The sequence below is a fragment of the Myotis nattereri genome (assembly GCF_964212035.1).
Source record: "Myotis nattereri genome assembly, chromosome: 18".
Lineage (NCBI taxonomy): Eukaryota > Metazoa > Chordata > Mammalia > Chiroptera > Vespertilionidae > Myotis > Myotis nattereri.
In genome coordinates, this window is record NC_138093.1 from 170,476 (window position 1) to 185,086 (window position 14,611).

Below are 14,611 nucleotides of genomic sequence, written 5' to 3' on the forward strand. Positions count from 1 at the left end.
ACCGACGTCCCACTGCACTGCAGTCGGGCAGAACATGGTGACGCCACCTCCCGATTCCTTCAGCATTTAAAAAATTATGGTTTGCGACCCATTTGGGAGTCAAAAAGCAATACAGTGGGTCAGGACCAGGGTTTTTAAACAAAGGCATAGAACACTGAATAGAGTGCAGGACAGGTCATAAAAGTCCTTCATGCATGGCGAAATGTTTGCTTTTTAAAATTACATGCGTGAAAATGTGTATTTCTTATGATCGGTCCGAGCCACAAACTCGAGTCCGCGCTCCAGTGCTCCCCTCCACCGGGGCGGCTCAGGGCAAATGATGACGAGGCCGGCGCGCCGGGTCTCACCCGGTGACCGAGGCCACTGGGAAATGGGTCAGCGCGCGGAGCATCCTGGGGATCGTAGTCCTGCGCCAGCGCGTGGAGCATTCTGGAAATGGTAGTCCTGTGTGTCCATCAGCGCTTTAACGCACCCGTGGACGGGGGCGGGCTCTCTCCAGACGACCGGAAGTGGCCGTTGAAGCCGCTGTAGACCGGGACAGGGGTAGGCGCTGGGCCAGTTTAGCGGCTCTAGGTTTGGGAATCCTCCCGGCGCTTCCGGACCAGCGATCGGAGCTTGTGGATCGCTTTGGAGGGAAGCCTACATATCACCATGGCAACCGCCAGCTCTCCGGTCGCGTGACGTCACCCTCCTCGCCCAGCTTGGAAAGGCCTCTGCGGAGGAAGCTGGGGAGTCCTGGAAGGGGGCGCCCCACGCCGCCTTCAGCTTCAGCGCGGGCGGTTCCGCCCGGATCCCGCGGACCGCTTTGTTCTTTGTTCCGCCCCGGGGGAAGGACGGAGCTGGCCCCGCCCCGCTAGGCCACCTTCCAGCTTCCTGCCCCCGCAACAGGTGTGCGCTCCGAGTCCCAGCCCGCAGGGGAGGAAGGTAAGGGGAAGTCCTGTGGGCGCCTCCGGCCAGATTCTCGGGGGGCGGGGGAGGCGGGGCACCGAGGGTTTTCCCGGGCCTGGGCTGAACCTGCGTCCCGAGCTCCCTGCTTTGTTCAGCGGGAGTGCACTGCCGGCACGGCTCTCTCCAAGGACCTCCTGGCACCGCGCAGAACTCGGAGGGCTGGTTGCGACGCCTGCTGCTGACCCGCCCCGTGTCTCCCAGGCCATCCGCAGCGCGGGGCAGGCGCAGAGTTCTGTCTGGATCCCTGAGCCCCGGACGGAGGACGCACTGGAGGGACGCTGCTTGGGAAACGCTGGCGAGCGGGTTCCAGAGGAACGGGATGAGCTCCTGAGATGGAAGGTAGTGGGGACCGCGGAGGTTGTGGGGGTGGGAGGTGGGGGTGTGAAGATGGAGGCAAAAGAACAGTCACCACTTGAAGACCAGCTGGAAGCGGCGGAAGGAGGAAATCTGTTTAAGAATGAAGCAAAGAGACCCATTTACATCGCAGGGAGCGACTTGGAGGGAGCTAACGTTAACGCTCCCGGCTCGGGGATTGGGGAATGACAGGGGGAGTGATGCAGAATGTCTGTGATCCTCACATGACTTATATTGATTAAATACTAGAGGCCCGGTGCACGAAATTTGTGCAAGAGTAGGTCTGCCTTCCCCCGGCTGCCACACCGGCTTCCTCCGGCCGCTGGCAGGCGCCAGAGACCCAGGCTTCCCTCGCAGCCCCCGCTTTGTCCAGAAAGTCCTTCGGAAGGACATCAGGCCTAATTAGCATATTACACTTTTATTATTATAGATCGTTTTTTAAAATATCGTTGGGAGATGGCCATCCGGGGCCAATCCTTACGAGTGTGGCATTAAACTCTCCATTTTGTGTGCAGACTTTCCCCTCCTCTCTCTTTTTAATCCCTTATTTAGACAGAAGCGCCTGTTCCTTAACTTCGGCATTGATCTTAGTTCTTGGAGTCCCCAAAGCAAAACTGTTTTCACTCTCACGCTGCTGTCCTTCAGATAGGTCAAATCGGCTATGACAATCCTGTTCACAAATTCGTTTCTAAGCAGAATAGCCTCCGTTCCTTTGATGCTTGTTCATGTGATATAGTGAGACCTCTGAAACTCTACGGCAATGACAGCGTGCTTTTTTTTTTTTTTTTTTTAATATATTTTATTGATTTTTTACAGAGAGGAAGGGAGAGAGAGATAGAGAGCCAGAAACATCGATGGGAGAGAAACATCGATCAGCCGCCTCCTGCACACCTCCTACTGGGGATGTGCCCGCAACCCAGGTACATGCCCTTGACCGGAATCGAACCCGGGACCCTTCAGTCCGCAAGCCGACGCTCTATCCACTGAGCCAAACCGGTTTCGGCTGACAGCGTGCTTCTTAAAATGAAACGGTCCAGGGGGTGTGCTTTCAAAAATACTGAAAGTATGATGTACTACTTCTTTCCATTTGGATTATACTTCTGTGGTTTAGTATCAGATTGTATTTGGATTTTTAAATTAGCGATATTATGCTGTAAACCCTAGATCATTTTTACATAACTTGCAGTGAACTAGATTCAGGCCATCTTTGTGTAATAGAAATTTCTTTTTATCCCTAATGCTAGACTTCACATTTATGAATATTTAATATTTTGGCCAAGACCTCCAGCTTGTCAGAATAATTAATAATCTTAATTTAGTTATTCATTGTTTTAACTCTCTTTCCAACTTTATGTAACTAGCAGATTTTTTGAGTATCCCTTCTATTTCTTCCTACATGTCACCAAACAGATCAGGGTAAGAAAAGAGCTCTGTGACATGTCCCTGTAGACTTTCCTCTGCATTGTCACTGTCTTTACATTCTTTAGGCATGGCTATGCAGTCAGGTTTGGTTTAACCTAACTATTATTATACAGTCATTTTCTTGCATTTCTTTAATATCATTAGAAGTCTTAACATTATTTATATTATTTATGTAGGTAGAGCTATACCTTATATTTGTCTCAATTCTTTTATATATATAATTTCAGAGAGGAAGGGAGAGGGAGAGAGAGAGAAACATCAATGATGAGAATCATTGATCAGCTGCTTCCTGCATGCCCCCTACATAGAGCTGCTATGTCTCCTGGAATTGGTAGAGTGCCTTGGTAGTAGGTGTCCGGTAAGGCCCAGTAGTTCAGCTTTCCCAGTCACCTGAGCTGGGCACTCTAGGCGCACCCCTGTGTGGGCTGTGTGCACAGTCTTGTTGTAGTTGAACCTTGATTGCTGTTGATGTCACTGGGAGGAATGACCTCCAGGCCAGTTGTCTGTGAGGACCAGCTGTGACTACAGTGGGAGAGCTGCTGTGCAGAAAACACCCCTATGGAGAGGATTTGCTTCAGTGGGGCTTTGGTGCTCACAGAGGCTGCCCCCTGAGTGTGTCGCTTGTGGACGTGTGGAGTTGTAATCTGCTATGGTCTGAAGCTGTCCACTGGCTCTGGGCCTTCCTGGAAGTGCACAGTCAGTCACTGCCTGGGGCCACCCAGCAGGAGCTGCAGAGAGATCACCAGGTGGCTGCTATTTGTGTTGGGCTTGGAAGTGCCCATGCGAGGCCCAGCTGCGAAGCAAGGCAGGATGGTCCTTGTGCCGGGTCTTAGGCCTCTTATTGATAGATTTGGGGCATGCTCATGCCAGCTGCTGCTTGTTTAAGAGATTTTTTAAAAGTCTGAAGCCTAGGGGGGCAGGAAAGGGGGGGTAAGAGATCAACCGAAGGACTTATATGCATGCATATAAGCATAACCAATGGACATAAGACACTGGGGGGTAGGGGAGGCCAGGGGATTGTCAAGGTCGGGGGCGGGGGGTGGGGAAGGAGACATATGTAATACCCTTTGTAATACTTTAAGCAATAATAAAAAAAAAAAAGTCTGAAGCCTGAGCCAGGGCAGACCATTCATATGGAAAAGCCACTGCAAACAGCTTGGGTGGGGCTGCAAATTGGATGGGGCGGGCTCTCAGGGAATCACCATGGTAGAGTGAACAGTATGCACCATGCTGATGGGAACTCAGCCATGGCTGCCAGTCAGCTCGGCAATGGGGGAGGCCCCAGCACGGAACAGTGACCCCTGCGAGCACTGCCATCTGGGAGAAAGCCGCCCCCGAGTTCCTGCCCTGATGCCAGCAGGTGTATTGACCATGTCCATTTAATTTTAGACATTCTTGTAAGTAGTACAAGTTAGTATACACCCCTGTGACATTTGATTTTAATTAATAGCAAAGTTTCAAAGGGCCTGTGAAGACTTTTGGAAAGTAGTCATATTTTTTTATGTAACAGAGGAAGCCCAGAAATATTTTGCCTCACCCAATAGGAACATAGATTGAGTGTGTGATCCATATGGCTGTAAGTATCTAGAGACAAAATTGTGAATCGTAAAGTAATGATTTACCTTCTCAAGCTACCAATGAGAGTATCAGGGCCCTCGTCAGCAATTATCTTGATTCTTTGGATTCTGTGAATTAAAGAAAATGGAACAGGTCCTGTTATTTTCAAATAGAAAAACAAGTGGGCGTGACAGACTGCTGGGAGCAGCTGTGTTGGACAGGACTCACTGGTTTCTTCTTCCTCGCCTAGGCCTGCCCTCGCCAGTATCTGCCCTTCTCCAAGGGGGGCACACGGTACTCCCATCAGCCAGCTTTCAGGTACGTTGGGATTTCCTGAAGTGCCATTTCAGCCCTTAGAGTGGGATCGTACATTCTTTTGCTGTGGGATATATTTATCCAAAAACCAATGTTGTGTTTCATTCAGGGCTCCCATCGGATGTACTTCCAAGTTCTGCCTCTCCAGCTTAACTAATGCATTACCACTTACCTCTTGTTTATTAGTAGTTTGCCATGCTTCAGTGTGGCAAGTAAATATTCAAAAGGTGAGATGAATGCAGTGGAAAATAGAGAATGAATAAGATGTAGGTGGACAAATAAGGTCAGAGAGTTGAGGTATATTCTGAGTATGGATAAAGATTATGAACAAAAGTTAACAGATAAGAATTAGCTGGTGTTATATAGGATTCATAAAAAATTGGAGAAGATGATTTATTTTGGCAAACAGTAAACAAATGGTTGAATAAGGTTGGAATATGAAAGGTCATGAATGTCTAGATAAGAAGTTGAAAGGTTTATTCTATAGACCATTTGTGAACCATTAATTGTTGTTTTTTCCTACCCTCACCAGAGGATATATTTTTTTGATTTTAGGGAGAAAAAGAGGAACATCTATATGAGAGAAACATCAATTGGTTGCCTTCCATACATGCCCCAACCAGGGATGGAATCTGCAACGTGATTATGTGTCCTGACCGGGAATAGAACCCCCAACCTTTTGGTTTATGTTTTCATATTCATTTTACAAAGGAGGAAATATCAGAATCATTTTTCAGATAGCCCACAGCTTGCCTTATCTGTCAGTATTGCTAACTTTACCCCTTTCTTAGGTAAATGCTTTGTGGTCCAGCAGAAATGTGTTTGGTATTTCAGGAATCAGTGACCTTCAAGGATGTGGTGGTGGACTTTACTCAGGAAGAATGGAAACAGCTGGATCCTGTACAGAGAGATTTGTTCAGGGATGTGACTTTGGAAAATTATACACACCTGGTCTCTATAGGTAAGGATGATGTCTGAGTTCATATCTGGGGGATAGAGGGGGAAGGGTGTTATCTTGTACGTAGGTGAATTTTGCCTTTAAGTTAAGGGACCGAGAGTCCCTAATTTTGAAAGGCTTGGAACGGGTTTCTCTCTCCTAGCGAGTAGGACAGACTAATACTTTTTCTGACCCCAGATCAGTTCCCAAATTACACCGTGTCAGGGAGTTTGTAACACTGACGCTTGATATGCTATTCATCCCCATCGGATCAGTCCTGCATGTCCTTCCTCTTGAGACAAAGTGCTGAAAGGAATTCTGACTTGGCACGTTTCCCTCACTGCAGACAGGTACCTGTCTTTTTTTTCTTCCTCATGAGCAGGACTCCAAGTTTCCAAACCTGATGTGATTTCCCAGTTAGAGCAAGGGACAGAGCCATGGATTGTGGACTCAGGCATTCCAGTGGGTGGCTCTGGAGGTAAGTAATGGGTCCCAGAGAGGAATGTCATTAACCCAAACCACCGGCCTGACCAGCGGATCTCATGTCTGAAATGTGATGTACTTGCTTCCTGGGGAGAAATGGGATGCCACCTGGACTCCCCTATGCTTCGTCAAAACACCGTCTCAACACATACTCTATTTTTATACTCCTCGGAGAAGGTACTCTTCCTGCCTTTATAAAGTTTATGTGAAGGTAACCTCTTAACTAGTTCTGGGTCCCATCTTTTCCCATCTCCTTTGGGAACCTTAGTTCATAATTAGCACTTCACTTTTCAGCCCTTTCCTTTTGGGTTGCTGGTTGTATCATTAGTACCTTCAAACAGAAGTAGGTAACCTTAATTTCCAAGTACTTTCGTTCAACATGGTCCATCTATTTGGCTACCATCCAGTCTGCCCCCTTGCTTCCCGTCCACACTCTGCAGTAGTGATTGCAGACCTTTCTCAGTATCAGCTTCTGATTCTGTCACTTTACCAGACTGTCCTGGAAATTATACTTTCTTGTAAAGCATTAATTCCCAAACTGCACAGAGAGACCTCTTCAAAGACCAGATCCTGGAAAATGTGCAAAAATAGTCACTCTAGCTAAGGGAGAACACTCGGAGAGAATGAGGTGGGAGTGGGGGTTCTTTTTGTTGTTGTTGTTAATCTTTATTGTTGAAAGTATTACAAATGTCCCCTTTCCCCTCATTCACCTGTCCCCCACCCCAGGCCTTCCCCACACTATTGTCTGTGTTCATGGGTTATGCATATATGCATACAAGTTCTTTGGTTAATCTCTTCCCACCCACCCCCCAGAGGTTCTGTCTTATGGAGGAAAAAAAAGTATTCCCTGTTCAAATGTGGAAAGTGCCATTAGCTTAAATTTTAGCAAGTTAATTACTGGAGGACCACTCATATAGTTTTAAAATATGCAGCTAGGCATTATGAATTTCCAACAGAGTTCATAGAATATAACATTTCCCCTCTCCCGGTCATGAATCCTTTTTCCCACTGCAGTTTTATAACCTTTATATTAGAATATGGTTTCACGGAATTCAATTTAGAAAACTAATATATTTTTAAATAAGAGACTTATTAACTTTGTGCTTATTAACTTTTGTGTTGTTGTTTTTTTGTCTTTGGTGTGTGTATTCAAAAAAAATTTTTTTTTCATCATTTATGCTCCCTATACCTTCCTCCACTTCCACCCCGTCCCCTTCTTCCAAGTTTTATTATGAATTAAAAACAAAAGTCTTTAGCTCTAGCTGGTTTTGCTCAGTGGATAGAGCATTGGCCTGCGGACTGAAGGGTCCCGGGTTCCATTTAGGTCAAGGGCACATGCCTGGGTTGCAGGCTCGATCCCTAGTAAGGGGCATGCAGGAGGCAGCCAATCAATGATTCTCTCTCATCATTGATGTTTCTATCTCTCTCTCCCTGCTCACCCTCACCCTCACCCTTCTTCTCTGAAATCAATAAAAAAATATAAATTAAAAAAAAAGTCTTTAAAAATCCCAACTTGAACACATATAAAACAATTTAAAAATACTTAAAAAGGTATTGGAAAAAAATCCTAGTGTTTTTTTAATGCTTTAGTCATTACCAAAAAGAGATTATATTTAGGTAAAAAAAATAATACAACCATGTTGCACAGATAATGTCGATAATTGCGGTGGGCAGAAGACCGTCACTTGAAGTATTTTGTTCCAGTCCCTTGTTCACTTTTTGTTGCTGGAAGTGAGCCAGTGACGACCCACCCACCAGAGGTTCTGTCTTATGGAGGAAAAAAAAGTATGCCATGTTCAAATGTGGACAGTCTTGGGAAGCTTGCCCTGGCCCTGCCCTCTTCAGCCTTTGGAGCAGACTTAGCCTTCGCTGGTGACTCGCTGCTTTCATGTCTGTAACTGGATTTATAGTCTGCAGGCATCTGTCCAGGTCATTGAAGTTGTGTTGGTACCTACACTGAGGTGGGCCCTGGCCCTGGGCCCTGTCTGCATGATTTTTCTTACCCTCTTTCTTGACACCCTTTCTCGGCTGCCTTGTGACCCGGCCCAGCAGAGTCGTGACCACAGGCTGGTGTATAGTCTTCCTCACTGGCCCACGGTGTGCCTTTGCTGCTGGTTGTCAACCCCCTCGATGATCACTCAGTGCCCATAGGCTTTCCGTGTGGTGAAGTGGAAATGGCTTTGTGCAATCCCTATGGTGCTGTTCAGTCTGGCCTTCTGGAACTTTCTCCAGTCCTTCCCTCCTTGCCCACCCCGGGTATTCTCGTAACTTATGTAGAAGACATGACAGTGTGGCTAGCATAGGTCACATTTTGTTGTCCTCAACTGGAACTCCAGCCAGGGCTGGAGATGGGCCACTCCCTTGGCCTTTTCTCCTTTCATAGCATCAGATGCCGTGGTCTCCAGCCCTTCATTGTGAAGTACTTCTAGGAGGGGAGGTCATCTTTATGGCCATCTGCTGTACAAATATGTCTTTCTTAGTATCACTTCTGTGGGTGGCTGTTCCCAAAGCCTGTGTTGCTTTGATTGCTTGGTCGCTGCTGGGGAAGCTGCTGTTCTGAACCTGCTGCTCTCACAGGCGGCACGAGTGCCAGGGGTGGTCTGCCTCGCTGCTTGAGCGTGCAGGGACGACAGTGATAGTCATAGGCTGGGCTGGCAGCTCGGGTTCAGTCTGCTGTACTCTCCTGTTACCAGATTTTTTAAACACAGCCTCTTTTTAGCATCTTGTTATTGGTATTAGAGAGAGGAAGGAAGAGAGAGAAACATGGGTGTGCGAATAGCCATCGGCTGCTTCCTGCACTCCCCACACTGGGGTTGAGCCTGCAACCTGGCATGTGCCCTGACTGGAATCAACTGGCGACCTCTAGGTGCATGAGACAGTGTTCAACCAACTGAGCCACTCTGGTCAGGGCAAACACAGTCTTTTTTCTTGACTGAATCTGCTGACATTGACTACCCTGCTTCATTTACTTGTCATCTTTCTTTTCTTGGGACTTGACAAACACACCCTAACCCCAGAGTAGAAAGTACAGTCGTGTAACTCTACTTCTTGATTATGTACTTTTCATTTCATCTGTTGTTTTCTTTGCTAATAATCTGCCTTCTTTCATTAGTATATTTATCCCATTACCCTACACACTCACCTGTGTTCTTTTCTTACATATATTCCTATGGCTTCAGCTATTGTTTTCCTTTATTTTTTGAGTTGCTATTTCCTAACCTGTATTTGAATATCTTGGTTATTCTGCTTCTTTTGGTGTCTTCCACCCCCACAAGTACTACTATAGTCTCCATTTCTGTTCCTAATTCTCAGAACGCCTAGAGTCAAACTGTTGTCCTCCCCTCTCCCTTAAATTATTTCCTCTGCTACTTACAACTTTCCCATTTTTAGCAGTGACATGACTGTTACTTCAGTGTTCCAGGTCACGACCCATGCAGTCTTAGCCGGTCTTTTTTGTTTGTTCTGTCCTGAAATCGGAGTTATTAGATTTCTGTGTTGTTGTTCATTGGTGAGAAATCTCAATTTAGACTGCCTCCTCCTAGTCTGTTTGTGTCTCCTCCTAGTCATCTCTCTGTCACTCTTTAAATTAACAATTTCCTTAAATGGAGTTCCCTTACGAGTTCTTAGAGATGATATATAATACTGAATTACCCCAAGCCGGCTTGGCTCAGTGGATAGAGTGTCGGACTGCAAACTGAAGGGTCCCAGGTTCGATTCCGGTCAAGGTCACATGCCTGGGTTGTGGGCTTGGTCCCTGGTGAGGGACTTGCAGGAAGCAGCCAATCCAGGATTCTCTCTCATCATGGATGTTTCTATCTCTCTCTCCCTCTTCCTTCCTCTCTGAAATCAATAAAAATATATTTTTAAAAAACTGAATTAGATATTCTCTTACTATTTTTATCTTTTATTTAGTTATCATTCTCCTTAGCTCCTTCCAAATTTCTCCTCAAATAATAGGGCTATTTTTGAAAATCCTCAGCATTCCCTGAGGGCTTTAAATTTAATTTCATTAGGTCATTTCCACAACAGCAGTTATTTACTGTTTGTTTTTCACACCTCTATTCAGAGAATGCTGGCATTATGTTTTCTTTCAGACTGGGTAACAGGACCAGAAACTAACATGTCAGTCCCAGAGCCAGACACTTCTGAAGAGCCATCTCCAGGGACAGAGGTAGAAAAACACAAAAGTGATGAGTCTTGGGGTTCTAACTCCTCAGAAGCATGGGTATCTGAAGAAAGTCTAGAGAGGCAGCAGGCAAATGACCAGACATTGCCAAAGGAAATAAAAATAACTGAGAAAACAGTACCACGTTTGGAGAGAGACCATGTAAATCATGACTTTGAAAAAAGCATCAATATTAGTTCAAACCTAGTACCACAACAGGATGTATCTCCAAAAGAGACTGCTACTAAAACAAGCATCAAACAGAATTTAAAACCAGTTAAAAAAGAGAAATCTTGTAAATGCAATGAGTGTGGGAAAGCTTTTAGTTATTGTTCAGCGCTTATTCGCCATCAGAGAACACATACTGGAGAAAAACCTTACAAGTGCAATGAATGCGAGAAAGCCTTTAGCAGGAGCGAAAACCTTATAAACCATCAAAGAATTCATACTGGAGATAAACCATATAAATGTGATCAATGTGGAAAAGGCTTCATTGAGGGTCCATCTCTTACTCAACATCAAAGAATTCATACAGGAGAAAAACCCTATAAATGTGATGAGTGTGGGAAAGCCTTTAGTCAGAGGACCCATCTTGTTCAGCATCATAGAATTCATACTGGTGAGAAACCATATACTTGTAATGAATGTGGAAAGGCCTTTAGCCAGAGAGGCCACTTTATGGAACATCAGAAAATTCATACAGGAGAAAAACCATTTAAATGTGCTGAATGTGATAAAACCTTCACAAGGAGCACTCACCTTACTCAACATCAAAAAATTCATACTGGAGAGAAAACCTATAAATGTAATGAATGTGGGAAGGCCTTCAATGGGCCCTCAACATTTATCCGTCATCATATGATTCACACTGGTGAAAAACCGTATGAATGCAATGAATGTGGGAAAGCCTTCAGTCAGCACTCCAACCTCACTCAACATCAGAAAACGCACACTGGGGAGAAACCTTACGATTGTGCTGAGTGTGGAAAGTCCTTTAGTTACTGGTCATCCCTGGCTCAACATCTGAAAATTCATACTGGAGAAAAACCTTACAAATGCAATGAATGTGGGAAGGCCTTCAGTTACTGCTCATCCCTTACACAGCACCGCAGAATCCACACCAGAGAAAAGCCCTTTGAATGCAGTGAATGTGGGAAGGCTTTCAGTTACCTCTCAAACCTTAATCAGCATCAGAAGACTCATACCCAAGAGAAAGCTTACGAATGTAAGGAATGTGGGAAAGCCTTTATTCGGAGTTCATCTCTTGCTAAACACGAAAGAATACATACTGGTGAGAAACCCTATCAGTGTCACGAATGTGGGAAAACCTTTAGTTATGGCTCATCCCTTATTCAGCATAGGAAAATACATACTGGAGAAAGACCGTACAAGTGTAATGAATGTGGGAGAGCCTTCAACCAGAACATACACCTTACACAGCATAAGAGAATTCACACGGGAGCAAAGCCTTATGAGTGTGGTGAGTGTGGCAAAGCCTTTCGACATTGTTCATCTCTTGCTCAGCATCAAAAAACTCACACAGAAGAAAAGCCCTACCAGTGTAATAAATGTGAAAAGGCTTTTAGCCAGAGCTCCCATCTGACGCAGCATGAAAGAATCCACACTGGAGAGAAGCCGTATAAGTGTAATGAATGTGACAAAGCCTTCAGCCGGAGCACCCACCTGACTGAGCACCAGAACACTCACACTGGGGAGAAGCCATACAACTGTCCTGAATGCAGGAAGACTTTCAGCCAGAGCACTTACCTCATTCAGCATCAGAGAGTTCACTCGGGAGAGAAGCCTTTTGGATGTGATGATTGTGGAAAAGCCTTCAGGTATCGCTCTGCTCTCAACAAACATCAGAGGCTGCACCCTGGCATATGACTGTGCTTTGTCCTTTTGTCAAGTACTGAAGAACCAGAATGGACTGAGAAACTGCTTAAATCACTTTAACCTTTTACTGTCACACTATGGAATGGAAGTGCATTGGGCTGAAGTAATCAATTATGCTAAGCAACTTTGTAACATTAGAAAATTCAACTGCTTCAAGCTTCATTTTCCTGGTGAAATGAGTGGTTTGGAGAAGATGATTTCAAAGGTTGTTTGGAGGTTTATATTCAGTCTACTCATAATCTATTCTTGAATAGGATTACTATACATCAGATTTTGCTGTGTTGCATCTAGGATATATTTGTGCATGTTTTGCTAAGAAAGCATTTACACTTCAGCAACTAGGGATCTATTGTGCTCCTGCTCTAATGCATTTAAATTGTTTGAGTAACTGGTTCCTATTTAATAAAAAGAATTATAATAAAATACCCTCATGTTAATAATTCAGTAGCATGTAATGTCTTAGCACAAGTATTGAACTTTCCTATTGTTTTCTAGTATGTTTTAACATTCTAATTTCTTACAACTATAGAGATTCTCTTCTACAGCTTAAACCAGCATTACCTGACCCTAGTGGCATAGTGGGATCGCTTCAGCAACTATACACTATTGCTAAATCGTGCCTGTATACAGCTTCATAGTTTACATTACAAAAAAAATTTCAAATGTTGGGCCACAGATTATATTAAAGTTCTTGTAAGTCCTCAAAAGGTATGGGCTTGGTGTCTTGATGGCCACCAGCCCCTTAGATTATTTCATCCTCTGATTGCCTTTCCATCTCCATTTCCTCTCACAGGCAAATTTTAAAAGACAACATGTGTTGGGAGAATAAAGGCAAAAGGTGATATAAAGATGGTGTTGATGGGATGTAAAAGTTAATCACCAGCTGCCCCTCTCCCTCCCAAAACTGCATAAAAAGCCTCAACTAGGAACTGGGCAAACAGCTATCCCCAACAGCTCCAAGCTCACGTTTCCACTATTTCAGACACCGAGGGTTCCTAACTACAGTCCTTTTTCTAGCTTTCACTGTTACAAAATTTTAATGCAAGATGCTCTGACTAGTTTGCAAGAACAACTAATTCAGACCGGGAAAGACAGAAAACCACTAGCAGCTTAAACACAAACCTTTGCATAACAATGGGAACGGAAAATGAGTACCCTGGTTAGCAAGCATAGCCAGCAATGCCCTTTCTTCACGAAAACAAGTGCCAGCTTGAATTTAGATCCCCAAACTGCTCTATCAGGAAGCGTTAACACTTTGTCAAAGGTCGTGAGCGCACAGCCAGTGTTTTGTAGCACAGACATCATTGCAGGCGTCGGCGCGTCCGAAGCAGCCTCCCTCCGGTGAAGGAACGGCGCTCCCGCCGCCTCCGTGCGCCCCGGCTCGCTCCTCCGCCGCCCGCTCCGTCCACGCGTTGCACTGGGTTCCCATCTCCTCAAGAAGTCCGTCCATAGCCAGAATCCGCACGTGAACAAGTTAGCGAACTAGTGTTTGAAAAGGAAAAGACACCGGCGGGGGCGAGTTGGGCAGGGCCCACTCACCGCGCGGATGCGCCCGGGGCAGGCGGGAGGCGGACATGGGGGAGCGGGAGGCGGGGGTCCTGCGCGTGGAGCCTCCCAGCCAGACGCCGCGCCCTCCGGGCTCTTTGGGGCATCTGGCTTCACAGAGGCCCCCTGAGCCTCACAAAGAATGGGGTTCGGGGGAGGCTGGTGGTTCCACCCCTTGATTCCTGGAAGCTACCACCCGTGAAAAGGGCGTGCACGACTCGGCCTTGCTACGGGGCCGAGAAGGGCCAGGCTCGCCCTCAGCACGCGGGGTCCGGCCCTGGTGCGCCGCCTTCCCGACCGCGGGAGCCCTTCTCCCTCCTCCCGCAGCGCCCCGCCAAGCGCCTGGCCTTGCGCTCCGGGCATCATTGTGGAGACGTCAGCGGAGCCGCAGTGAAATTTTCTCCTTAAAACAAAGCTGACAGCCCACCCTCCCTATCCCTGATTCCTTCTGACCCCACCTCTATACTGGAAATCCTTACTATTAGGAGAGCATTGCTTTTCTTTCTTAAAAAAAACATTTTTAAAAGTTGATTTCAGAAAGGAAAGGGTGGGATGAGGGGGGAGAGAGAGTTAGAAGCATCAGTGAGAGAGAATCGTGGATCAGTTGCCTCCTGCACACCCCACACTGGGGATCAAGCCTACAACCCTTGGTGCATGTGCCCTGATGGGGAATCCAACTGTGACCTCTTGGTTCATAGGTCAATGCTCAACCCCTGAGCCACGAGGCTGGCCATACTTTTCTTTAAAATGGGCATTCCCTTTCCAAATGCAATGTAGGCTCTTGCATCTCCACTGAGGAACCAGGGCGAACTACAACTCATCCTGACCTTGATCTTCTAGCCCAGTGGTCGGCAAACTCACTAGTCCACAGGGCCAAAAATATCAACAGTACCATTAAAATTTCTTTTGAGAGCCAAATTTTTTAAACTTAAACTATATAGGTAGTTACATGGTTATTAACTTAATTAGGGTACTCCTAAGGCTTAGGA

General features: G+C 46.0%; 1 protein-coding gene across 3 annotated transcripts; it reads left to right on the forward strand.

Moving 5' to 3' along the window:
* Positions 1-497: 497 nt before the first annotated feature.
* ZNF184 (zinc finger protein 184) lies at positions 498-12,922 on the forward strand. 3 transcript variants are annotated; one of them, XM_081111811.1, is made up of 6 exons: positions 499-924; positions 1,150-1,287; positions 4,532-4,599; positions 5,431-5,557; positions 5,916-6,011; positions 10,111-12,922. In XM_081111811.1, exons 2-6 carry the CDS (start codon positions 1,281-1,283, stop codon positions 12,066-12,068), a joined length of 2,256 nt encoding a protein of 751 aa, XP_080967937.1. In that variant the 5' UTR covers positions 499-924; positions 1,150-1,280; the 3' UTR covers positions 12,069-12,922. The 3 variants fall into 3 exon arrangements, with proteins under 3 accessions (XP_080967939.1, XP_080967937.1, XP_080967938.1); XM_081111812.1 differs by having other exon boundaries at positions 620-924; positions 1,044-1,287; XM_081111813.1 differs by lacking the exon at positions 5,916-6,011 and having other exon boundaries at positions 498-924; positions 10,111-12,719.
* Positions 12,923-14,611: the final 1,689 nt, after the last annotated feature.